Raw genomic sequence first — 23,299 nt, 5'->3', positions numbered from 1 at the left:
TTTGATAGTTTGTTAATCAAGTGATCTTGTTAGGGCATGATTAACCCCGGTCTCCTAGCCGAGGTTCTTAACTTATGATTTGACATTTTTTTGTTTTTCTTTTTTACTCTTTTCAGTTAAGAGACGGCTTTTATATCTCTTATTTAAGAGACGGTTCTTAACTTTTCTTAGTTAAAATCTAAGAAAAGCTAAGAACCATCTCTTATCCGAAACTAAGAACCCCAGTTAAGAAAAGCCGCAAGCATACCTTGTTGTCTTCAGATGGTTTATGCACTTTTGGCAGCATACTTCTTCGGGGAAAAGAGGATACCAGAGATTGCCAGATGCACACATGGACGAAACAATAACAGAGGAAGATTTCTATGTCTTATAAGGCACTAGCTGTTGGCTTGTTCAAGCTTTTTTGGTCAATGAAATCAATTCACAAATCCAATTTCTTGGTCTTTTATCAGAATGAAGAACCGGATCGGTTTCCTATAGATTTGTTGTGGATTTTTTTTGTGTTCACAAAAGATTTCAAATTTATCTCAAACCCATTTCACGTAAAGACATGCAGAATTCTAAACCCATTTCAAATTTGTTGTGGATTTTTTTTTTGTCAATTGTATTATTAAGCCTTCTAGGCAAAAAATTCTAAACAATGAAAATTAGTAAAACAAATATAGAAAATTGATACATAGGGATCCAAAGTAAATTCTAAACAATGAAAATTAGCAAAAAAAATATAGAAAATTGATACACCAGTAGGGATCCAAAGTAAACTAACACAAATCTATCTTGCGTGTAGTTGAATCTCAAGGGAAATAATCTTCATATTAATCCAAAAACACCACGTTTCAAACTGAATCGGGAATGATTGCCACTCTCTTTTTAATACTCCAGTAGGAGTCACCGAGACGAGACAACTCTTTATATTGCTCTATTGAAAATAATAGAGTCAAAGAGATTACCATTCCACAGAATTTCATGATGTCTTTCGAAGTAACCATAGTTTGTAGCAAGAACTCCATCACCATCAAATGAAAAACCATCAACGATTGAAGCCGGTAAGACTCGTCGCCACCATCCGCAGTAAATCTGTCAATTACCTTTTTTAAACTGTTCAATTGAACCGAAGTTTTTGTCTTACCAAATCCATTGGAAGAAACATACAAAAGAACCATAAAAAACTTTGTCAGATTTAAAACAAACTGACAATCAAACAAACAAGTGATACAAAGTAAAACAAATCAAAGAAAAAAAAGCAAAGCAAATCAAATAAACCGATGTCGGAGCTATAGAAGCCTCCGACCATCGGCTTGAAACTAAAAGAATTTCTCTCTTTTTTTCTTGACGGCTAGGGTTTTCCCTCAGTTTCCTAAGGCGAAAATGTTAACAGGTCGTTCGAGGATAAAAGAAACGAGAGCTGTATCTCGAATATGAGGATCCATTGTTACGAGAACAAATACTACCTAGGTCATGTTCGTTTTTTGTATTTGGGTGCAGCATCTGCATACAATATCCAGATATTACATCTAAATTTGGTCGTTTTGTAGTTTGTATTTGCAGCAACAATAAGTTGTTCATTTTTGTTCTGCGTGCAGCATCCAATAAAATATCCAGATGTTACATCCAAATGTGTTTGTTTTTGTAATTTGTATTTGCATATAGATACAACACCTAGATGCTAAGTTGTCCGTCTATATATTTTCTAATAGCATTTAAATATTATTAGTTAAAAAGACTAAAAGCGACATGATTTATATTAGGTAATTCATATAATTGATAATTAAGTATTGTATTTGAATAAATGTATAATTATTATTATATTTAAATAAAATTTTGTAAATTCGAGTATATGGTTTTGGAGGAAAATCTGATTTTACGATTTTGAGCAGGAAATCCAATTTGACAATTTGGCGGAAAAACTTAATTTTGTGATTTTGCGAAAAAAATTAATTTTTGACTTTTGATGGAAAACCCCAATTTTGCAGTTCTCGCGGAAAACATGATTTTATGATTTTAGCGAGAAAACGTGATTTTCCAGTTTTGGCGAATTTATTTTATTTTATTTTGGTACGAAACCCTGATTTTGTGGTTTTGGTGGGAAAATACGATTTGCAGCTTATGTGGAAAATGTGATTTTCGGTTTTGACAGAAAGCATGATTTTTCGGTTTTGGCGGGAAAACATATTTTTTCAGTTTCGGCGAAAAACTTTTTTTTGGCAGGAAACACTGATATTGTGGTTTTGGTGGGAAAATCTGATTTTCGGTTTAGGCGGAAAATATGATTTTGCTGTTTTGACAGAAAAACATGATTTACGGTTTTTCCGGGAAAACATGTTTTTTTTTTTGTGGGGAAAACATGATTTTACAAATTTAGCGGGAAACGTGATTTTGCAGTTTTGACAGAAAAACGTGTTTTTACTATTTTGGCGATAAAATTTTATATACAGTTTGGGCAAGAAAACATAATTTTTCGGTTTTGAGGGAAAATATGATTTTACAGTTTGATGGAAAAATGTGATTTTACAATTTTGGCAGGAAAATGTGATTTTATAGTTTTGACAGAAAATGTGTTTTCTAGTTCCGGCAAGATTACATGATTTTTGTGGTTTTGATGAAAATGCGCTTTTATGGTTTTAGTGGAAAATGCGCTTTAAGATTTTATCGGGAAAACATGATTTTGAATCTGTGAAGGGAAACATTGGTTTTGGTTTTGGAGGAAAGACATAATTTAATGAGAAAATATGATTTTACAGTTTTAGCGAGAGAATCTGATTTATGATTTTGAGAAAAAATGTTTTAGGGTTTTTGCAGACAAAATCTTATTTTACAGTTTCATATATATATATATATAATTATTAATATAAACTAGCTATTTTATATTGTATTAAAGAGCATTTAAGAGTTTGATTTTGAGATGCAAATGATGCATCTGAACTTTAAATTTTTACATCTAAAAATTTTTAGATGTTATGGATTTTGCATCCTGATGTTGATGTAGTAGTGTTTAAATGAAAAATTTGCATCTGGATGCATCATCCAACATAAAAACGAACAGGGCTTAAAATACTTGAAAGCACTCTTTGGATTGCTGAAACTGCTCAAGACAAATACATGATTATGATACTCTCGGGAAATTTTGCCTTAGTATCTTACCATACATTTCGAATCTTGGTTAGTGTACTTTGAGATGGGTTAGTTCGTTTGAACCGTACTCCAGGAGAACGCACTGGCCAAGATTTTTTAAATGCCGAACACTAACTAGTTTCTTGAGCTTCAAGAAATCCATGAATCTTTATTTGTAGAGAGTAAATATAGAAAGTAGATTATGTGTATATCTTTGACTCAAAACCCTCGATGTACTTGCGTATATATTTTGTACAAACACATATCAATACAATCATTCATATTGACGTTGATAGTTTCACTTGTGTTAAGAAAACAATAACTACTTATCTAGTTGATTGAATGAACGAACGACCGCATGATTAGGTGAACGTTAAAGAACATAATTTAAAACCATATATAAAAGAAATCAATAAAATTTCAAAGCATATCTTTGGGTCGAAGGCATATATGAATATGAATAGAAACAACACATGCCTATGTGGCTCCAATTATTATGCCTCCCAAATCCAAAAACTCCAACATGCAATTATACTTCCTGATGTGTAACCGGTGCTTCTACATATAACAGAGAAAATGTGAAGATGGGTTGTAATCAGAATAACTTTTATTTCAGTGATGTTACATGTAAATGACTCTTCACCTCATCTTCATCGTTGGTTAAGCCGCCTTCTTGCATATGCTCTCTTATTTGTTTATGGTAACTATAGGGTTTCTAAACAGGCCCAGATTTCTAATGGCCCAAGTATAAACTAAAAATCCTTAGTTTCTCCGCAGCTCCAATCCGCCGAATTTACATATCTAACTAGTTCCAATTCTCTCATCAATTCTTGAAAACCAACCATGACTCCCCCACAACTTCGTTGGTAAGATCTCTTGCTTCTTTATGCTTTGTCCGTTTTGCTTATCACCGCAGATGCTCCGACAGCCGTTTTTTGGGATGCTGATGGATGCCCAGTCCCAGCTGACTTAGATTTTATTAGTGTACTGCGCAACATTAAATGATGCCTATATGAAAGTTCCTATATTTTAATATTCTATCTGCGTAACATGTGAGGTAGTTCTCTGTATGCACACGTTTTTATCTCTTGTATCTAAATGCTATCAATAATATGTTTATCTCTTCAAATCCAGATTCCTACCATTGAACTTCACCCAAAATCTAAGCCCTAAGAAGGGTTACTGAATCGTGGAATTTAAAAGATTTCAATTTAACTTCAATTCTAGTGTTTATATTTTCCTAGACTTGCTGCCGTAAAGTTACAAAATATGAATTCTACGAATGCAATAGATTGTAAAAACAACACATGCTTATGTCCCTCCTGTTATTATATGCCTCCCAAATCAAGAAACCCAAACATGCAACTAGTTAATATATATTCTACATATTTTTTTGTGTTTATCTTTTTTTTTCATAATTTTAAGCCAATAAAAATTCAACTAAAGCAATTAAGTTTTTTGAAGTTTGCAATTAGTTAATAAAATATGCATTGAAAATGTAAAAAATGGATCTTTTTAAAACAAATTTTTTCTTTGGAATACGTAACTTTAAGAAATGGAAAGAGTATATAATAGAACAAAATAGAAAGATTATTACTAAAACCCAACCAAAAATGCCGTACACAAAAATAGTTTGAACCATCCTCACTCTTCTGCTCTCTCACTTTCTATATGTATATAAACCTATATGTCCTTTCTATAATTATTGTTCTCTTTAACTACTACTAGCAGTAGTAGTGAATCCAAAATAACAAAAACGAAGTTCTTGAAAAATGATTTTTGAGATTTATGGAGATCTCAATCTCTCCATATCTGAAAGCTCTCAGATTTAGCATCCTCAGCATCTTCCATGCAACTATCACCACCTGTTGTTGTAGTAGTTGTTGTACAAGGTAAGTGCAATGGACCTTGAGGAGAATCAGACTGCGAGTTGTTTCTCTTTGATGATTCTCTTCCTTCACCGGTTCCTTCTTCTTCCTCTTTCGATGATGAGTTCCACAAGTTAAACCCTAAAACAACTACTGATTGTTTCTCCAGATTCGAATTAGACTTCCTGATATGTAACCGGTACTTCTACAAATATAACAGAGAAAATGTAAAGATTGGTTGTTAGTATTAGTAACAGTTACTTAAAAGATTCAAAGTTCTAAACTTAGTTACCTGTAAATGACTCTTCACTTCATCATTTGTTAAGCCTTCTTCTTGCATATGCTCTCTGATTTGTTTTGGAGTTGCCACTGTAAAACTCAACCAGACAAAAGATTACTTACAACACACTCTGCAGTTAAGTAAGACCAAACTTCAAGAACAGCAAGATGGATTGTCTTCTTACCTCCAGGACCACCGAGCTGTTGCAATGCATCAACAAAACGGCGATGCAACTCGGGAGTCCAACACCTTCTTTGCTTCCGCGACAACGCTTGCTGCTGAAGATATGGTGGTGGCTGTGGCACAGAGACGTTGGAGGTAAAGCCACAAGAGGCAGTCCCTTTTCTTCTTCCTCCGTTAAACATCGAGCTAGATGCTAAACCGAGACCTAAACCGGTTTCCACCTCTGGAGTCTTCAACAACATAGATAAGCCATTTGAAGGTTTCTCCTCATTTATCTGCAACAATTAGACCAAACCAACTCAATCCTTGTCCTGTAGTCATCCAAAATGATGTCTCAATGTCAGAACTCTTACCTCAATATCATCTAGTTTGTTGTTCGTGTCTGAGAATCTTCCGTTTGAGATGTGATCATCTTCTCTCCACAGCTGAAGAAGCTTCTTCTCCTCTCTTTTCAGCAATGGACCATCTCCAGAGATGAAATCTTTCAAAAATGGTTGAGTATCCATCTCCGAACATCTCTTGCTTTCCTCCTTCAAATACGAAATCGCTGCAAAAAAAAAAAAAAAAAAAAAAAAAAACAGAGTTTCAGCATTCTCCTAAATCAAATTCTGATCCGCAAAATTGTTAAAATGAGATCACACAGACCATCGTTTAGGATCTGCAAACAGAGAGGAAGCTCAAGATCACTGCCTTGGATCTTCATCTTCTCTTCTTCAAGCTTTTTAACATTCGTGATCTTTGTCGGAAACCCGTAGATTTTTGTCGGCATCGAACAGTGTCTTCTCGATCCTAGACTAAGCTCATCTCCTAACGAACCCATCGACAAAAATGAAATCGATCTTTTAAGTTCAAAGTCTCGATCTTTAAACTTGGAAAGAAAAACTCAAACTTGTCCCTGTTCGAGTGTGAGCTGAAACAACCTGAGAACAGATCTGTGTGAAGAGATTTTATAGAAAGAGAAGATGGAATGGTTTAGAGAGAGAGAGAGAGAGGTGATGATGAAAGAAGAAGATTGAAGGAAGGAAGAGAACAGTAGAGAAGATTCTGTATATTGTTGTGGGGTATCTTCTTCTTTTTTTTTTCTCTTTAGATACCAAAAAATCTAAAACTCTTCGCTTCGTCGCGTATCTCTCACATTCTCACTCGCTCTATTTCGAGTTTTACATGTTACTCGCGACTTGACTCGGTCTTATTCTTCATACCAAACTCGTGATTTTTCTCAATGCTTTATTATGATCATCATTCACATTCCATTTTCTTAAAACTAGTGGCTTAAAACCTGATTCGGTAATCTCGAAATTTCTGGCTTAATTTGCTTTAAAAGGTTCTAGATCTGTAATTTCATACATTTCTTTTGAAACAAATTCAAACCATATTAGATTAATCTAATCTACTAATGTAGGGTCTTATTTTTTTAAAAAAATTAGTTAATATGAAAATTTTGATTATTTACATTAATAATAAAACCAACTATAAACTTGAATTTTTTTTTTAATTATAACAAAATCTGTTGAAAAAAAAATCTAATAAATTCTCACTTAAAAATTTAATTATTTTTTAAAAAATAACATATTAATTAATTTCATAATTAGTAATATAATATTGTTATAAATCAATGTTAACTAAAATTTTATTATAAAACAAGAAAATAAAATTATATACTATTTTTTTATAAATTGTGTACTTATATTCTGTATTATATAAAAATAGAAGTGCTATATGAATTAAATATGGAAAATATATTAAATATGTAAATTAACAAAATTTACTTTTTAAAAAATGTTTCATTTAAATAAATTATCACTCATCATTAAAATTGGTTAAAATTCGTAAACTATATAATATTTTATACAAAATAAATTTATTAATAGAAGTTAAACTTTGATATCTACAACTATATATTATCTTTTTATTTATTTTGAAACTCTCAACAATATATTGTTTAAAAAGTTTATGTAAAAAATATAATAGTATATAATAACCTTTATTTCAATATACTATTTAAAAATATGTTACTAGAAAACTATAAAATTTTAGTAATTCATTTAAAATATTAGTGACAAATCAAATTTTAAGAATAACTTTTTTTTATTTATAACAAAATCTGTTGCGAAAAATTTAGAAAATATCACCAAAAATTCAAATATTTGTTTTATAAAACAATTTATTAATGAGGTAACAAAACCAAATTCAAAATTCATGTAATCTTCCAAACTCAAAAATAGTAGTGTAATTTTTTAAATTTTTCTTGACAAAATATAAAATTTTGAAAATAAATATTCAAACTTAAAATGAAAATATTTCAAATTTTACAAAAGATAAAATCAAAGATAATAAAGAATAACCTTTGTAAAACTTAAATCAATCTAATATTTTGAAATCTTAATTAAAAATAAAAAGAAAACTTAATATCATAATATCCAAACAAATATCCTATATTCATAAAATTTACTAAAATAATATTTACTAAAATAATATGATAGATGATACTATGTATAAAATTTACTAAAATAATAGAGTTATATTATTTAAACAAAACAATATTTTTACTTATTAATCACGTAAAATACTAAAATAATATATGTTAAAGTATATTTTTTTTAAACACAACATGTAAATATAAATTATCTTAAGCACATTTCTTTTCTATAATATAAATAAATAAAATTTAAAAATGTATTATAGAAAAATGCATAAATTAAAAAAAAAAAACATATTTCGAAAGAGGTTATCTATTTGATTATTTAATATTTTTATTTATTGTGCCTAACTCGAAAATATATTAGTAATTAATTAAAATTAATAACCAAGTAAAATACATTAAACAAATCACTATATATTAATATTGCCGAATAAGAAATATAAAATACATTTATAAAATGAAAAAATATTCGCACGGACGTGCGGGCTAAAATCTAGTTTGTGTTTGAAGACGAGATACTTCCGTAATATATTATGACATTTTAATTTTTACTATATAAACTAAAAATTCCAATCATATTAAATTAATTTGTACTAGGTTAAGACCCGTGCAAGTCGCGGGAGAAACATTATATATAAATTATTTTTACGTATTATATATATATATATATATTACATATTATAAAATAATAAATACATATTTAATAATTAAAATTTTAGTAATAATTACGCATATAATTAAATTGGTATGAACACATAAATAAATTTTATTAATCCAAACAATTATTTTTCTATTTTATATTATATATAATTAGATTTAAATGATATTAACATAGATATATAGTATGTTTTTATATTGATATTCTCCTATTATTTTTTATCATTTGTATCTTTTTATAACAAAAATTTAAATCAATGATAACAAAATTTTGGAATGTTTAATAGTTTTAGTAATTTATAAAAAAAAAAATTTAAAAATAATACAAAATTTAAATTTAAATATTAAATTATCAAAAAATTCAAATATTTTATCAAAATATAAAAATTTCAAAGCAAATTTTGAAATTAAAATATTTATGTATTTTTTATATCGTACATGGTTTTAATTTAAACAATATTAGTATATATATATATTTATGTCTTTTAATCTTAATATTTATTAAATGAGAATTCCTACTTATATGATTTTATAATCATTTGTAATTTGTCATAACAAAAATTTTAAACCATGGATCACAAAAATTTCAATGCGAGAATTTTTCACATTTTTAATAATTTATAGGTCATTTTTTAAATTAAAAACATAACTACAGAAGAATCTAATTTTTTATTATATGATCAATTTGTTTGTTTAATTTATTTTAATAAGTTAAAATTAAAAACATGAAAGAGGATACATTAATTTTTATCAAATCTATATTATTCAAAATCATTAATTGTCATATATACCTTAGCAATATTAGAAAATTTAGTTACTTTTATTTAAGGAAAAAATAAATAATATTAATAATTAATTTATGGTTAGTTTAATAAAAAGCTTATCATATATTTAGATAAACCAACTTATTTCTCTAGAGATTCTGAAAATGATTGTGGTGATGACACATGGCTATTTCAAATGTTGTAATGTTTCTCTTTTAATATATAAGAGATTTGAAGACAAGATATTTCCATAATATATTATGACATTTTAATTTTTACTATATAAACTAAAAATTCAAATCATATTAAATTAATTTGTATTTGAAGACAAGATATTTCTATAATTTGTGTATTCAATCTAAAGTTTGAACTGATTTGTTTTTCTAGATTATTTTAAATAATCAGATAACCGCTATATAATATCACTTAAAACCATGATATTTGAGTTTTAATTTTTTTTTTTAACTAAGAAACTCCATAGACTCTAAAATCATGTACAACTTTAGGGGGATGTATTGGAGTGAGGATTTTGAGGAGTTGTGGGGTGTTTTAATTCTGGTGGGATTTAAGTGAGTTTTGAAATTATTTAAGTGATTTTTGTTAAAGTTTAAAAACTAAAATAAAATCTATAGATGATTTGGTAAACTATTTTCTAAACAGTTCGGAGTTATTCAGGTGATTTGCTACGAGTCTTTCTATCAATGCATTTATTTTTTCTGCAGTAATCAACTTCGTTACTCATAAGTATTACATGAATTATATTACAAGATTTTAATTGTGTGTAGAAGCTTAAAATACTAAACAAGAAGCTTCTCTTCTTCCACAACCCATGTCTCGAAGTTCGAGACGCGCAGACGAAGTTTCAGAGAAACCTGAGAGTTATGTTTGCGAAGTTTCATGATTTTAGAACTTCCTGACGGTCGGTGAGAGAGGTCTGGATTCCTGTTAGGCATCTTAGGTCATCAGCAACCATGGCGGGAGAAAAGCAGAGGAAGAAGATGATGAACAGAATAGTGATGATTTATTGACAAAGGAAGAAGCTTTATGGGGTTTGAGATGATCTCCATGGATGAAGTGATCGGTCTTCTGGGTTTGGATTGAAATAAAAGTTTTGTACCTGCCAATGAAATTGGAGAGAGAGACAACCCTGCCGTCAGTTGTCTTTTGTATATATTTTCTTTGTTCATCTTTAATTTTTATTTTGAAATCTTCCAAATAACAAATGTAGAGGTAAGAATTTAACAGCGACACTTTTTAAATAGAATGAATTCAAAGTATCCCAAATAAGGACCAAATAAAGATACTAGGAGAAGGAAGACAAGGAGAAGTAGATCAAGAAATAAGCAGAAATGGGTGGAAATGGACCCTCAAAAGGCGCCGATTCCACCTCTTTCTGAGCAGGCTCCGAATGGCCATGTTCCTCCTATAATTCACACCAAGACTAGCTTAGAGGTGATTACTCTACAGTCAAAATTGGGCACTGAGAAAGATACGGTCAGAGGAGAACCTAGTGGCACGACTGGTGGGACTCTCTCAAAATTTCCAAGAAGTGTTTCTGCTACCTCACGCTCTTCTCAGCCTGAGCTGCAAGCTGACTCCTCTGATGTTGATTCTTCGGATTCTGAACTGGAGGAGGGTGAGTTTAGCAAACATGAGCCCGACTTCGAAGTGGTCCGCAACAGGAAAAGATTCTCAGGTCAGAAAGGAAATAGGGGCAAGGGCCCCAAAATCAACTAATTTTTATGTCGTCAGACATTTTTTGCTGGAACATGCGCGGTTTAAATAAACTAAGCCACCGCAGCGGATTAAGAAAATGGTGTAGGAAGCACTCTCCCCTTTTTGGTGCTCTCCTAGAGACTCATGTCAAAAATCAAAAAAAAAAAAGTTTACTTCGGAGCTGTTTCCTTGTTGGTCCTATGAGAGCAACTACGAGTTCTCTCCCCTTGGGAAAATCTGGCTGGTTTGGCATCCTTCTGTGTTGGTTACTATTATCTCCAAGTCTCTCCAAATGATTACAGTCGAGGTTACTTGGCCGTCGGTTCAATCCAAGATCATCATCTCCATCATCTATGCTTCTAACGATCCTGATGTGCGCACGACCCTGTGGAATGAGATTGAGGAGCTAGGTCCTGCTCTTGGTATAAAATCGAAACCCTGGATTATCTTAGGTGACTTCAACCAGATAAGAGATCCTTCAGAGCACTCTAAACCGGCGTCTCTGAATTTGGACATGAAAATGCGGGACTTCAATCAATGCTTGCAGTCTGCTGGTGTGGATGACCTTAACTTCAGAGGCAATTCTTTCACATGGTGGAACAAGCAAAAGCTTAACCCGATCGCTAAGAAACTGGACCGAGCTTTGGTGAACGATGAGTGGTACTTCGAGCTCCCCTCCTCGGTTGCTTACTTTGGTAGCCCAGAGTTCTCGGACCATGCAGTTGTCTCGATCTTACTGGACCCTTCCACCGCAAAGGCTAAGAAGCCGTTCAGGTTTTATAATTTCATTATTCAGAGTCCTAATTTCCTTGACATGATTTGCAGCTGCTGATTTTCCTTTAATGTCACAGGGTCAGCTATGTTTAGGGTATCGCGTAAGCTGAAGCTATTAAAGAAATTCATCAAGGAGTTCAGTAAACAGAACTACTCGGGCATTGAAAAAAGAACAGCGCATGCTCTTGATTGCTTGGTGACCGCTCAGAACTTGACGCTGGCGAACCCTTCCACCCATAATGCTGAGGTGGAGATAAGAGCAATGAAGGAATGGGAAGAGCTATCCACCGCTGAGTCCTCGTTCTTCTTTCAGAGATCAAGGATCACCTGGTTAGCTTTTGGGGATGGAAATTCGCGTCTGTTCCATAGATATGCGGCGTCTAGGCAAGCGATCAACCATATTCACTTCCTAGTAGGTGACAATGGAGCACGCATCGACTCTCTACCAGAAATCTAGGAGCAATGCGTGAATTATTTCTCTGATCTTTTGGGGGGCACAGCTTCTCCAAGCATGTTTGAGCAAAGTGACCTCGATCTGCTTTTTGATTTTAAGTGTTCTGCGGAGCAAGCTTCTAATTTTGAGAAGGAATTCTCATCTCAGGACATCAAGGACGCTTTCTTCTCCTTACCTAGAAACAAAACAGGGGGGCCCGACGGTTACTCTTCTGAGTTCTTCACCGCCTCCTGGTCTGTGGTTGGTTCGGAGATAACGGAGGCCATTAAGGAATTCTTCCGGTCTGGCTCCATCCTCAAGCAGTGGAACGCAGCAAACCTCGTTCTGATCCCAAAAATTCCAAATGCGTCGCATCCTTCTGAGTTTCGGCCTATCTCATGTCTCAATACGGTCTACAAGGTGATCGCTAAGCTACTGGCGTCTAGATTACAGGAGATTCTCCCACTCATGATCTCCAAGGCCCAATCTGCTTTCCTCCCGGGGCGTTTACTAGCTGAAAATGTACTCCTTGCAACTTATCTGGTAAATGGCTATAACAATCAGAACTTAATCTCCAGAGGAATGCTGAAGGTTGATCTCAGGAAGGCCTTCGATTCAGTTAGATGGGACTTCATGTTGGCATCGCTTAAAGCCCTTGAAATCCCTCAAAGCTATATCAATCTCATCTCTCAATGCCTTACTACTGCGTCCTTCTCGGTTTCGGTTAACGGCTCCACAGGTGGTTTCTTCCAGAGTTCTAGAGGAATTACACAAGGAGACCCGCTGTCTCCCTATCTCTTTGTGTTAGCCATGGAGTGTTTCTCGAGGTTACTTCTCTCAAGGTACGAAGCGGGTAGCATCGGCTATCACCCAAGAACAGAGAACCTGAAGATATCCCACTTGATGTTCGCGGACGACGTCATGGTCTTCTTTGATGGTAGCAGTAACAGCCTCCATGAAATTTCTGAATGTCTTGATGATTTCGCCTCCTGGTCCGGGCTGCATATGAACACAACGAAAACTGAGCTCTTCACTGCGGGACTTGACCATTCTGAATCCCAAGCTATTTCTAGCTATGCATTCCCCATTGGTAAATTCCCCATTAGATATCTTGGTATACCTCTTATGAGCCGCAAGTTAAAAATTTCCGAATACGCTCCTCTTATGAACAAGATCACTAAAAGCTTCCAAGCATGGTCTGTTAAGCTCCTGTCCTTTGCGGGGCGGCTTCAGCTACTCAGAACAGTGATTTTCGGTCTCATCAACTTCTGGGTCTCGGCCTTCATGTTGCCTAAGGGATACATTGCGGCTGTAGAAACGCTCTGTGCTCGGTTCTTATGGTCGGGAAACATTGACAAGAAAGGTATTGCTAAGATTGCTTGGACCACGGTGTGTTTACCAAAGCAAGAAGGCGGGTTGGGTATAAGAAGCATCTACATCTGGAATCAAGTCCTTGGCCTGCGATTCATTTGGTTACTGCTGTCTAACTCTCCCTCTCTTTGGTCTGATTGGCACAAGAGTGTCCATCTCACTGATAAATCCCTTTGGACTATAGAGCCATCACCAACATATTCTTGGGCTTGGAAAAGAATTCTGAAGCTAAGGCCGCTGGCGCTTCAGTTCTGCAATACGGTGGTGGGAAATGGCGTTAACACGAGCTTTTGGTATGATGTGTGGACACCATTTGACCAGCTAATCAATCACTTAGGTGCTGCTGGTCCAAGAGCGCTTCGGATAAGAAAGGAGACGAGGGTAGCGGAAGCAATCAATGGGTCTACCTGGTCACTACCTCACCCAAGATCTGATCAGGAAGTGGAACTTCACTCTTATCTAACAACTCTAGCTCTTCCACTGCCTATTGATATTGATGATGTTTATGAATGGAAAGCTGCTGATTTTCCTTTGAATGTGTTTAACTCTCAGGCCACTTGGGAAGTCTTGCGGCCAAGACAAGCAGCTCAGGATTGGTATGACATTGTGTGGTTCAAAGGAGCACTTCCGAAACATGCGTTCACAATGTGGGTGACTAATTACGACAGATTGCCAACAAGAGCGAGACTGGCCTCATGGGGGCTTGCCATTCCTGTTGTCTGCCCCTTCTGTCATGCAGCGCCTGAAACCAGGGACCATCTATTCCTTTCTTGTCAGTACAGCTTCGACGTATGGTCCTTCATCTTTACCAGATGTAGTGGACCGCACGGCAGACTTGCGGACTGGAATGAGCTATTATCTTGGATCCGAGCTTCCTGTTCTAAGAGAAGCCTCCTGCTTCGAAATCTGGCTTCTCAAGCGGTTGTGTTCCACATATGGAAGCAGAGGAATAACTTAGTTCATAACAATATCCAACTACCTGCTGCAAATGTTTTCAGAGAAATTGACAAGGAGATGAAGAACATCATCTCATCTAGAAGGTCGAAAAAGCTCTTTAGTTCACTTATGGTTCTTTGGATTCGATAGGTGTTTAAGCTATCCATTGTTTGGATGTTGTTGATCCATCTTGTTTTTTCCTTTCTTTTGCCAAGATGTGTCAAACTTATATCTTGCTTTGCAAATCTTCTTTCATTTATATGATATTTACAGTTTAGCAAAAAAAGTATCCCAAAATCACACTCATAACTTTTTATTAGTTTACCTTTCAATAACACCGGATTTGATTTAAGTTTTGTAAATGGTTGATTGAATAACATGAGATTTGTAAGTGCTTACACTGATTTTACATAAATTCCATGTTCAATAACATGTGATTTGAAAAGAATTTTAAAAAGTCTTAGTTGAATAGCAGGAGATTTTAAAACAACTCCAAAATCTTTTAAAATCATGGTTTCAATCTTATTAAATGTCAAGTTCAGTAACACTAAATTTTAAATCTATACTATTAAAAGGAAAAAAAATCCTAAAAAATCTACTTATAAAAGGTTGTTGGACCCTTTCATTAACTAACAATATTTTTTATCTTACTATAATATTTGACTAACAATAAATTACCTAAAATTTTTCTAACAATAATTTATTACACCACATCTTTTGGTACATGACAAAGTTATACGACATATCATATCATTTGCTACACAAAGATGATATACGACATATAGATCCATACATGACTCATTTCACTCATTATAAATAAACTTTCATCCAATATAAATAAACTATATCAATCGTTGATCCAACAACTATGTAACATTAGACTACATCCTTTCTATACTTTTGTCCTATATTATGAAAAAGCTCATTCACTGTCTCGTGTTAATATTCAATCTATACTATTAAATTTGCCAAAATCCACCAAGTAAATCATAAGTCTCACGAGCTCAACAAATATAACTCTTAAAAAATGCACACAAAATATAATATGAGAGAGTAGGTTTGGGCATCGGTTCTTCTGGTTGGATATGGATTGGTTCCTTTCGGGTTTAGGTTTTCAGATCCTAAACATTTGGACATAACTAGGTATTTGAAAAAATTTGGTTCGGATTCAGATTGATTCCTTTGGAGTCCGGATCCATAATTCAAATACCTATAATTTTTGGGTATGTAACGGGTCCAGATTGGTTTGAGATTTTTAGAACTCGAAAAAGACTTGAAGTACCCGAAAACCCAAAATTACTAAATACACAAAAAAATACACAAAAACACAAACAAATACCTGAAAAAAAAATTTGAATTCCTAAAAAAAAAAAAAAATTTACATAAATCTGACCTAAGGAATGGAAGATACCTAAAAACATTTTCTAATACCCAAAATATTTTTTTTTTTTAAATAAAATTTTATCTGAAACTCGAAACTATAATCGAAAACTTGGATCCGAAACTTAAGAAACTATTCATAATACTGAAAACACATTCGAAATACCAAATACAAATCTGAAATACCCAAATATAGCTAATATACACAAACCATGTACTTTGGATACCCAATTAGGTCTCAGGTAGGACCCATAATCGAACAGAGACCATGGGTTGAAGAAAAAAAATCAAATATGTCATTTGCCCTGAACACGGACCCAAACCACAACTATATATCCGGATCGATTTTGGTTAGTTTTTCGGATCCGATAAAATGTCCAGGTTTAATAAAAAAATTATATAAGAGTGTACATACAAAATCTTATATAAACTAATTTATAAATGATATCATTTTAAATTAATGTCCTTCTTCAATATAATAATTTTGTAACATAATAATGTACACCAATTCCAAAATACTAATTCAAAAATTTTGTTTACAATCCAAGGAAAAACTCACGCTTTCCAAGCGCGGATCAAAATTTAGTAATACAATATTGCTATGGGGAAATTACATGTTTACCACTTTCATACTACCACTTTTCATTTTTACCACCACTAAAGGGACATTTTCAAATATACCTTCTTCATTAAATGGAAAAAGACTCTTATGCCCTTGTTCTTTATATATATAATAAATAAATATTTAAATAAATAAATATCTAAAAAAATAAAAAATATTTTTTTTTAATTTTTTTCGAATTATACTATTTTGAAATTTAAACCCTAAACCCTAAAACTCAACTTTAAACCCTAAACCATCAATCCTAAACCCTATTTTTTTTTAAATACGAACCCTAAACCCTGAAACATCAACTCTAAACCCTAAACCCGAAACATCAACTCTAAACCCAAAACCTTTAACTCTAAACTCTAAAACATCAACTCTAAACCCTAAACCCTAAACCATCAACACTAAACCCTAAACCCTAAAAAGTAAATTCTAAACCCTAAACCCTAAAAAATTAACCTTAAACCCTAAAACATCAACTCTAAACCCTAAACCTTCATTTCTAAACCCTAAACCCTAAATCCTAAACCCTAAACCCTAAAACCCTAGAGTTGATGTTTTAGGGTTTAGTTTTGAAGGTTTAGGGTTTTAGGGTTTAGGGTTCGAATTTCAGAAAAATATATGGTTTAAGGTTTAGGGTTTAGAGTTTGTTTTAGGGTTTAGATTTGAAGGCTTAGGATTTGGGGTTTAGAGTTGATGTTTCAGGGTTTAGGGTTTAGAGTTGATAATTCATGGTTTAGGGTTTGGAGTTGATGATTTAGGTTTTAAAGTTTATGTTTTAAGTTTAGATTTAGGGTTTAGGATTTATGTTTAGGGTTTAGAGTTGATGTTTTAGGGTTTAGATTTGAAGGTTTAGGGTTTAGGGTTTAAGGTTTAGAGTTGATGTTTCGGGGTTTAGGGTTTAGAGTTGATGTTTCATGGTTTAGGGTTTAGAGTTGATGATTTAGGGTTTAGAATTTTGATGTTTTAAGTTTAGATTAGTTAGTTTTTTTTGTCAAAATTAATCAAAAGGTTATAAATGTCTTTTACCCTTCATTAACGATGAGGGTAAAAGTAGTTAGTTTAAACATGAAAAGTGGTATTTTGAAAATGGTATTTTTGGTAATTTCCCTATTACTACGGTGATGATGGTTTATACCAGAAAATAGCACGTGTTTGTAATATATGGAGGAGTTTCGAAGATGCAAGAATACACATTTGTGATTTTTGGAAGAAAATTTTGTTGAATATAGTTATTTTGTAAATATTTTTTTTTGTCCAAATTATCATCTTTAACGTTATTTGAACATTAATATTTGTTGCGTTTTCAATGTTGGACCATTTCATATTTAATAGCATTTTATGTTCAAACAAATTTAAATTTTTATGAGAATCAAATATTAATTAGGTTATATTAATATTTTTTACTAAAATGAAACTAATATATTTGGCTACTAGAAGTCTAGGAAAAAAGAACTTCAAAATATTGGCTAATTTGTTTATGTGACCATCATGTTATACTTAATAAACAATTGTTCTAGAGACAGAAAAACAAAGATTACAACACTAAAAACAAAGATTAATAGACACCTCTCTTCTGTGTTCTTGATAAATGGTTTGGTCCAACAAAATTAATAACGCGGTGTTAAGGTATTTAAATTTTCATAATTGTCGGTGAAAAGCTTATAGATTTCAAAGATGTGGTGCGTCAAAAGTCAAAGATACTAAAACCATAGGATTAGGGGCACAAAGAAATGTGGTTGCTCGTTCCACCCTTTTTTCTCTGCTTTCCGATTTCGAGCTTTTGTGCAGTTGAAGGTTTTGTCCAAAGAATCACTTTTGCAAATGCTCTCCTAACTCTTGCTCCAATTGACACCGGACACGTGTCCACTAGTGGCTAATATAGAATTCTAAACTCATCATTTTGTCCAATATCAACTATTTCTTGCTAACTAAGAAAATATGAAAGCACTTAGTAAAAGAATGTCAATCTTTTAGTCTTCTCTATCTATTCTTCGCTAATCATTTCAAAATCTATATTTTAGTCCTATTTGGGAGATTTAGACGAAACTATATTCATTTGTCTGAATTAGTTATTTTAAAATCAATTATTTTTAAAAAGTGATGCATTTTTTAATTAAAAAAAAAATGGATGATGCAGGTAGGCATATTCTGACTCACCATGTCATGTGCAGAGGAATAGTCTTGTCTGACGAACCAAACATGCAGATACATTTTATTGAAAAAAATGTATGTCACTCTGCCAATATATTCTTCGAAATTATGAACCGAGACAAATATTTTGGAAAGGCCAATCGAATCTCTATCTATTAATTTATTTATTTTATGCTGGTTGGATTCTCACTTTACTCTTTCATAGATATAAGAATCTTGCCCATCAACCAATGGTTTAAAATATATATGTATAATATTTTTATATCAATATTTGATGTCATGATATACAACACCAGTACCAAACATGGATGTTTGGACCTTGCGTTGGATCCACATCGGTTTCTTTCATCTCCACTGATTTTGTCGGACAGTCATAGTCAAAGAATCTACTTTGTATTATTTAACATTTTACCAAAAAAAAAACTACTTTGTATTTTCTTAGGATTTATTTTAAAACAATTCGTTGTTTCGGCTACGTCACTTCTATTTGTATACTAGGGTCCTACTGAATTCATTTGTTTAAACTGAAGTTATGCTGAGATCTGAATGTGAATCTAGATAGATGACAACCATTATTCATAAGATATTACCTGGACTATCATCCAATTACGTTTTTTTCTATGATTTACAGACAAAAACAAACACATTCGAATTAGCAGACTTAATAATGTTAAAACAGACTTGAAATTAGGGGTCTAAATGGGCACATTATGTGAAAATGAGCTGTTTTGCATCTATAAACTAATAGTTTCTAAAATGTTTAGACATACTGATCTGATTAACTTTTGTTTACAAAATGCGTTTTACAAGACTAAAGTTGCACTCCGTTTAGGAAATTCAGAATTGTATATATATATTTTTTAAAAAAATTCTAAAAACAATAGCTGGATCAATATATGAAATTTGATTAATATCTCTTGAGGAAAACATTCTTATTTACGAGAGTTAATAGCCAAGTTTGTTACACAAAAATAAGGGAGTTAAATAGTACAAAACAATATATAAACAAAGTTGTTACTAACATAATATCTATATTCTATCAGTTTACCAAAAAAATATCTATATTCTATCAACTTCTAGAATTACATCATCCGGCTGAAGATGGTAAGATTAGTCGAAGATATCTACAAACTGGTGTGAAGATGTAGTACCCAAACTTATCACATAGCTATTTTCTTTCGATCAAAATGAATATCTATCTCAATATGCTTAGTACGTTGGTGTTTGTGGATTGTGAGAGAGAAGAAGTGAACTGATATTGTCACAATACACAACTAATGCCTTTGAGATGCGACAACTAAGATCAATATTGAAATTTCATTCGTCTGATAATACCAATAAGTCATCTGAAAGAGCAAATGTGTGATCTTTGGAGTTGAACATTGTGGGTGCAACCTGATGGAGCCTGCATCAGCCATGAGCTGAAGCATTCTAGACAGTCCCTTCATCACCATGATAAACAAATACCGAGAGATTGAACCGCCTTGGCAAAGCCCTTTTGTAACGACCCGGTTCTCTGGTTCTCTAAACCAACTGGTTTGAATTTAATTAATTATTTGAACCAAACCCTTGCATGGTTTGTCGTGATTAGTGGTATATATATGATTATATGCATTCCCTTCCTTCCCCGAATGACCTAGCCGTCACATCTCGTTAGTGTTGCGGTCTTTCACCACCTCCAACCAGCTGAAGCATCACCATCACACTACAAGAAAACATAATATTAACGACGGCCAAATTCGTAGTAACTTCCTCGTAAAAGAGACTTTACGAGGAATTAGCAAAGAAACACGTTTCGTCGTTATTCGTTCGTCGTAACGCATATTTCTTCGCCAATTCGTCGTAAATTAGCTAGGAAAAATTTCGTCGTAAAAAAAACAAGATTCGTCGTAAAAACCACGTAAACTTTCCACGTAAGGAGGACGCTACATTTCCTCGTAAATACATCGCAACCATTTCCTCGTAAATACCTCGCAACCGTTTCCTCGTAAATACCTCACAACCCTTTCCTCGTAAATTCAACGTAAATCTTTCCACGTAAAATACTCGTTACACTTTCCTCGTAGTGTTAACGTAAATATTTCGCTCGTTACTTCCTCGTAACTTTTCGACGCAAAGTAGTCGTAATTTAGCTACGAATTTACTTCGATTTTGATATTTCCAGAATTAAAAAATATAATAAAAATTATTTAATTTTTTAATAAAATCTAATTTAAAAATAAAAAAATACGAAAATATTTTATACATAAATAAGTTTTGAATATAATACAACCAACAAAAAGTAAAAAAAAAAAAACTACGGGTCGTTCATCGCCCGGGAGAATTCGTCACTCCTCCTCTCTACATCCGCGTCGGCATGTGTGTCGGATGATGACTCGCCTAGAATGGGATTATGTGTCGCATGTTCCTCAACAAGGACTCCCATTCCAGATTTGTGGCCGCTATAACGTCCAAGAAGCCATCGACTCCACCCACACGAGCTGTGAACGCAGTTCGCGTCGAGTCCAACTCGTTACGCAGCTGAGTGACTTCATCTTCCCGTCTCTGACCATAAGACGATGTCGCTCTCGGAACATCGTTGACGGAACCAATCCCCAACGTACGTCCCTTTTTCTTATGGACAACCTTAAAAACAAAAAATAAATATTGTTAGTAAAATATTAAAGTTAAATTAAATGAATAATAAAAAAATTTAAAATTTCAAAAAATTTACCTCCTCGTAAATCTTATCCACTTCAAGTGTGGATAAGGTGACGGGTAATCCGTCGGTGGACTGCTGAGTCAGTTGGGTCTGGCGGTCTTCAACGTGACCAACCAAGTTGTTGAAGATTTGCTCGGACCTAGCATCTAGAAATTGGCCCGCCTTGTTCTTGTGGGTCCTCTCGTAAAGTTGCTAAAGAGACGGGAGTCTCTTTGGCCTAAAAAACATTTAAGAAAGTTAGAATATATATATATATATAATTAATTAAATTAAATATTTAATTACCATTTCCAGACGGACACCGGCGTGGAATTTTTGACCCGTAGAGTGGAGCATCGGCACGTGGCCGTGCTCATCTACCGTCTGACGGGAGGCGGAGCAAGATTCGGCGACTCTAATGGCGTCAGGATCCCACCAATAACGAATGAGGCCATCCCACACATCCGTGGTGAGCTCAAGGGGTTTGCCACGCTCATACCCCTTCACGATCCAGTCACCCTTCCAATTGGAGGCCGTGTCCAACAAGCGTTTTTTCGCCTTCGCGTTAAACGCTTTCTTCACCCTCTCATTGACCCCCATAAAGGAGCCATCGGAGGAGGCACATGATCATGAGGAGGCGGTGGTGCAAAGACGACCGAGAGACTCTCTGAGAAGGCTGAGTCTCGGGGACAGTCTCCAGACCCGAAGTACCGGGAGCTGAAGAAGAACTGGGAGCTGAAGAAGATGACAGGCTTAAACGACTACCATGCTCACCGACTGAGTTTCGGGGACAGTCTCCGGACCCGAAGCACCGGGAGCTGAAGAAGAACCGGGAGCTGAAGAAGACGGGTCTAAACGACTACCATGATCACCGAACATCTCTCTATAATGGGAGTAAGTCTGTTCTTTCGAACCGTCTGGAAAAAATTTAATTTTAAAATTAACATCAACAATAATTAACAAATTCTATAATTAACCACCTAAACAACACTAACTAACATAAAATCCATAAACCTATCTAAATTCCCTACACTAACCACCTAATCTACCCTAAACTAATCAAATTAGAGAGGAAATAGAGAGAGCGTACCATTGCTACGAAAGAGAGAGGAAGTTGAGACGAAATGGAAGTGAGAAGCTCGCGTGTATATATAGAAAATTATGAATGTCGTAAGGTTACGAGGAACTCGCGAGACCCGTGTTTTTTTGACGAGGGTCATCGTAAATTTGTCGTAAAGTTACGAGGAACTCGCGAGGCCCGTGTTTTTTTTACGAAGAATTAGCGAGGCCCACGTTTGGTTTCCTCGTAACGTCCTCGTTCATTTAAGAGGAATTAGCGAGGCCCACTTTTTTATTTACGAGGAAAGAGACGAAGCTAATTGGTCGTAAAACCTTTCAAAATTTCCTATAATTACTCACCAGTTTACTTCTCAAATCAAAGATAAACTCACCAATTTGCTTCTCAAATCAGAGATAATTACTCACCAGTTTGCTTCTCAAATTAGAAAGATTTGAAAAAAAAGAAGGAGAAGAAAGATACTGGAACACATGTGGGCGGAGACAAGGCTAGACTTACGTAGGTCTCGCCTTGTTTCTTCCCACCTGTGATTCCAGTATCTTTCTTCTTTTTTTTTTTCAAATATTACAACGGTAGTCCCTAATTGGTCGTTCATTTACGAGGAATTAGCGAGACCCGCTTTTTAATTTACGAGGAATGAGCGAGCCCTGCGTTTTCCTATTACGAGTTTTTTTACGACGAATACGGCTTACGTGGAATTAACAAGCCCCGCGTTCTTTATTTTTAAAAATCATCGTAAGTTCCTCGTTAATTTACGAGGAAATCACGAGGATTATGTTTAAATCCCTAAAATCCGAAACCCCAAACCCCATCTTCCTTATCTTCTACTTCATATATATTCAAAACCCCAACCCCCATCCTCCCTTTAACCTCAAATCCATT

General features: G+C 33.8%; 2 protein-coding genes across 2 annotated transcripts; one reads left to right on the top strand and one right to left on the bottom strand.

Moving 5' to 3' along the window:
* Positions 1-4,685: 4,685 nt before the first annotated feature.
* Positions 4,686-6,471, bottom strand: LOC106298431. The gene is made up of 5 exons (XM_013734557.1): positions 6,088-6,471; positions 5,796-5,989; positions 5,444-5,717; positions 5,272-5,348; positions 4,686-5,184 (listed from the first exon to the last, which is right to left on the bottom strand). Exons 1-5 carry the CDS (start codon positions 6,260-6,262, stop codon positions 4,909-4,911), a joined length of 996 nt encoding a protein of 331 aa, XP_013590011.1. The 5' UTR covers positions 6,263-6,471; the 3' UTR covers positions 4,686-4,908.
* A 4,173-nt stretch (positions 6,472-10,644) lies between these two features.
* On the top strand, positions 10,645-14,665 carry LOC106297255. The gene is made up of 4 exons (XM_013733533.1): positions 10,645-10,981; positions 11,304-11,775; positions 11,869-12,191; positions 12,276-14,665. The coding sequence occupies exons 1-4, from the start codon at positions 10,645-10,647 to the stop codon at positions 14,663-14,665; spliced, it is 3,522 nt and encodes a 1,173-aa protein (XP_013588987.1).
* Positions 14,666-23,299: the final 8,634 nt, after the last annotated feature.

Source organism: Brassica oleracea, chromosome C6 (genome assembly GCF_000695525.1).
Source record: "Brassica oleracea var. oleracea cultivar TO1000 chromosome C6, BOL, whole genome shotgun sequence".
Lineage (NCBI taxonomy): Eukaryota > Viridiplantae > Streptophyta > Magnoliopsida > Brassicales > Brassicaceae > Brassica > Brassica oleracea.
This window is presented reverse-complemented; position numbering and strand designations above follow the sequence as displayed.

Coding starts and splice junctions, on each gene's coding strand:
- LOC106298431 (XM_013734557.1), bottom strand. CDS start 6,262: ATGGGTTCGTTAGGAGATGAGCTTAGTCTAGGATCGAGAAGACACTGT. Junction 5,718..5,795: donor ACAAACTAGATGATATTGAG/GTAAGAGTTCTG, acceptor TAATTGTTGCAG/ATAAATGAGGAGAAACCTTC. Junction 5,185..5,271: donor AAGTGAAGAGTCATTTACAG/GTAACTAAGTTT, acceptor TTATATTTGTAG/AAGTACCGGTTACATATCAG.
- LOC106297255 (XM_013733533.1), top strand. CDS start 10,645: ATGGACCCTCAAAAGGCGCCGATTCCACCTCTTTCTGAGCAGGCTCCG. Junction 10,982..11,303: donor CAACAGGAAAAGATTCTCAG/GTCAGAAAGGAA, acceptor AAATGATTACAG/TCGAGGTTACTTGGCCGTCG. Junction 11,776..11,868: donor AAGGCTAAGAAGCCGTTCAG/GTTTTATAATTT, acceptor AGCTATGTTTAG/GGTATCGCGTAAGCTGAAGC.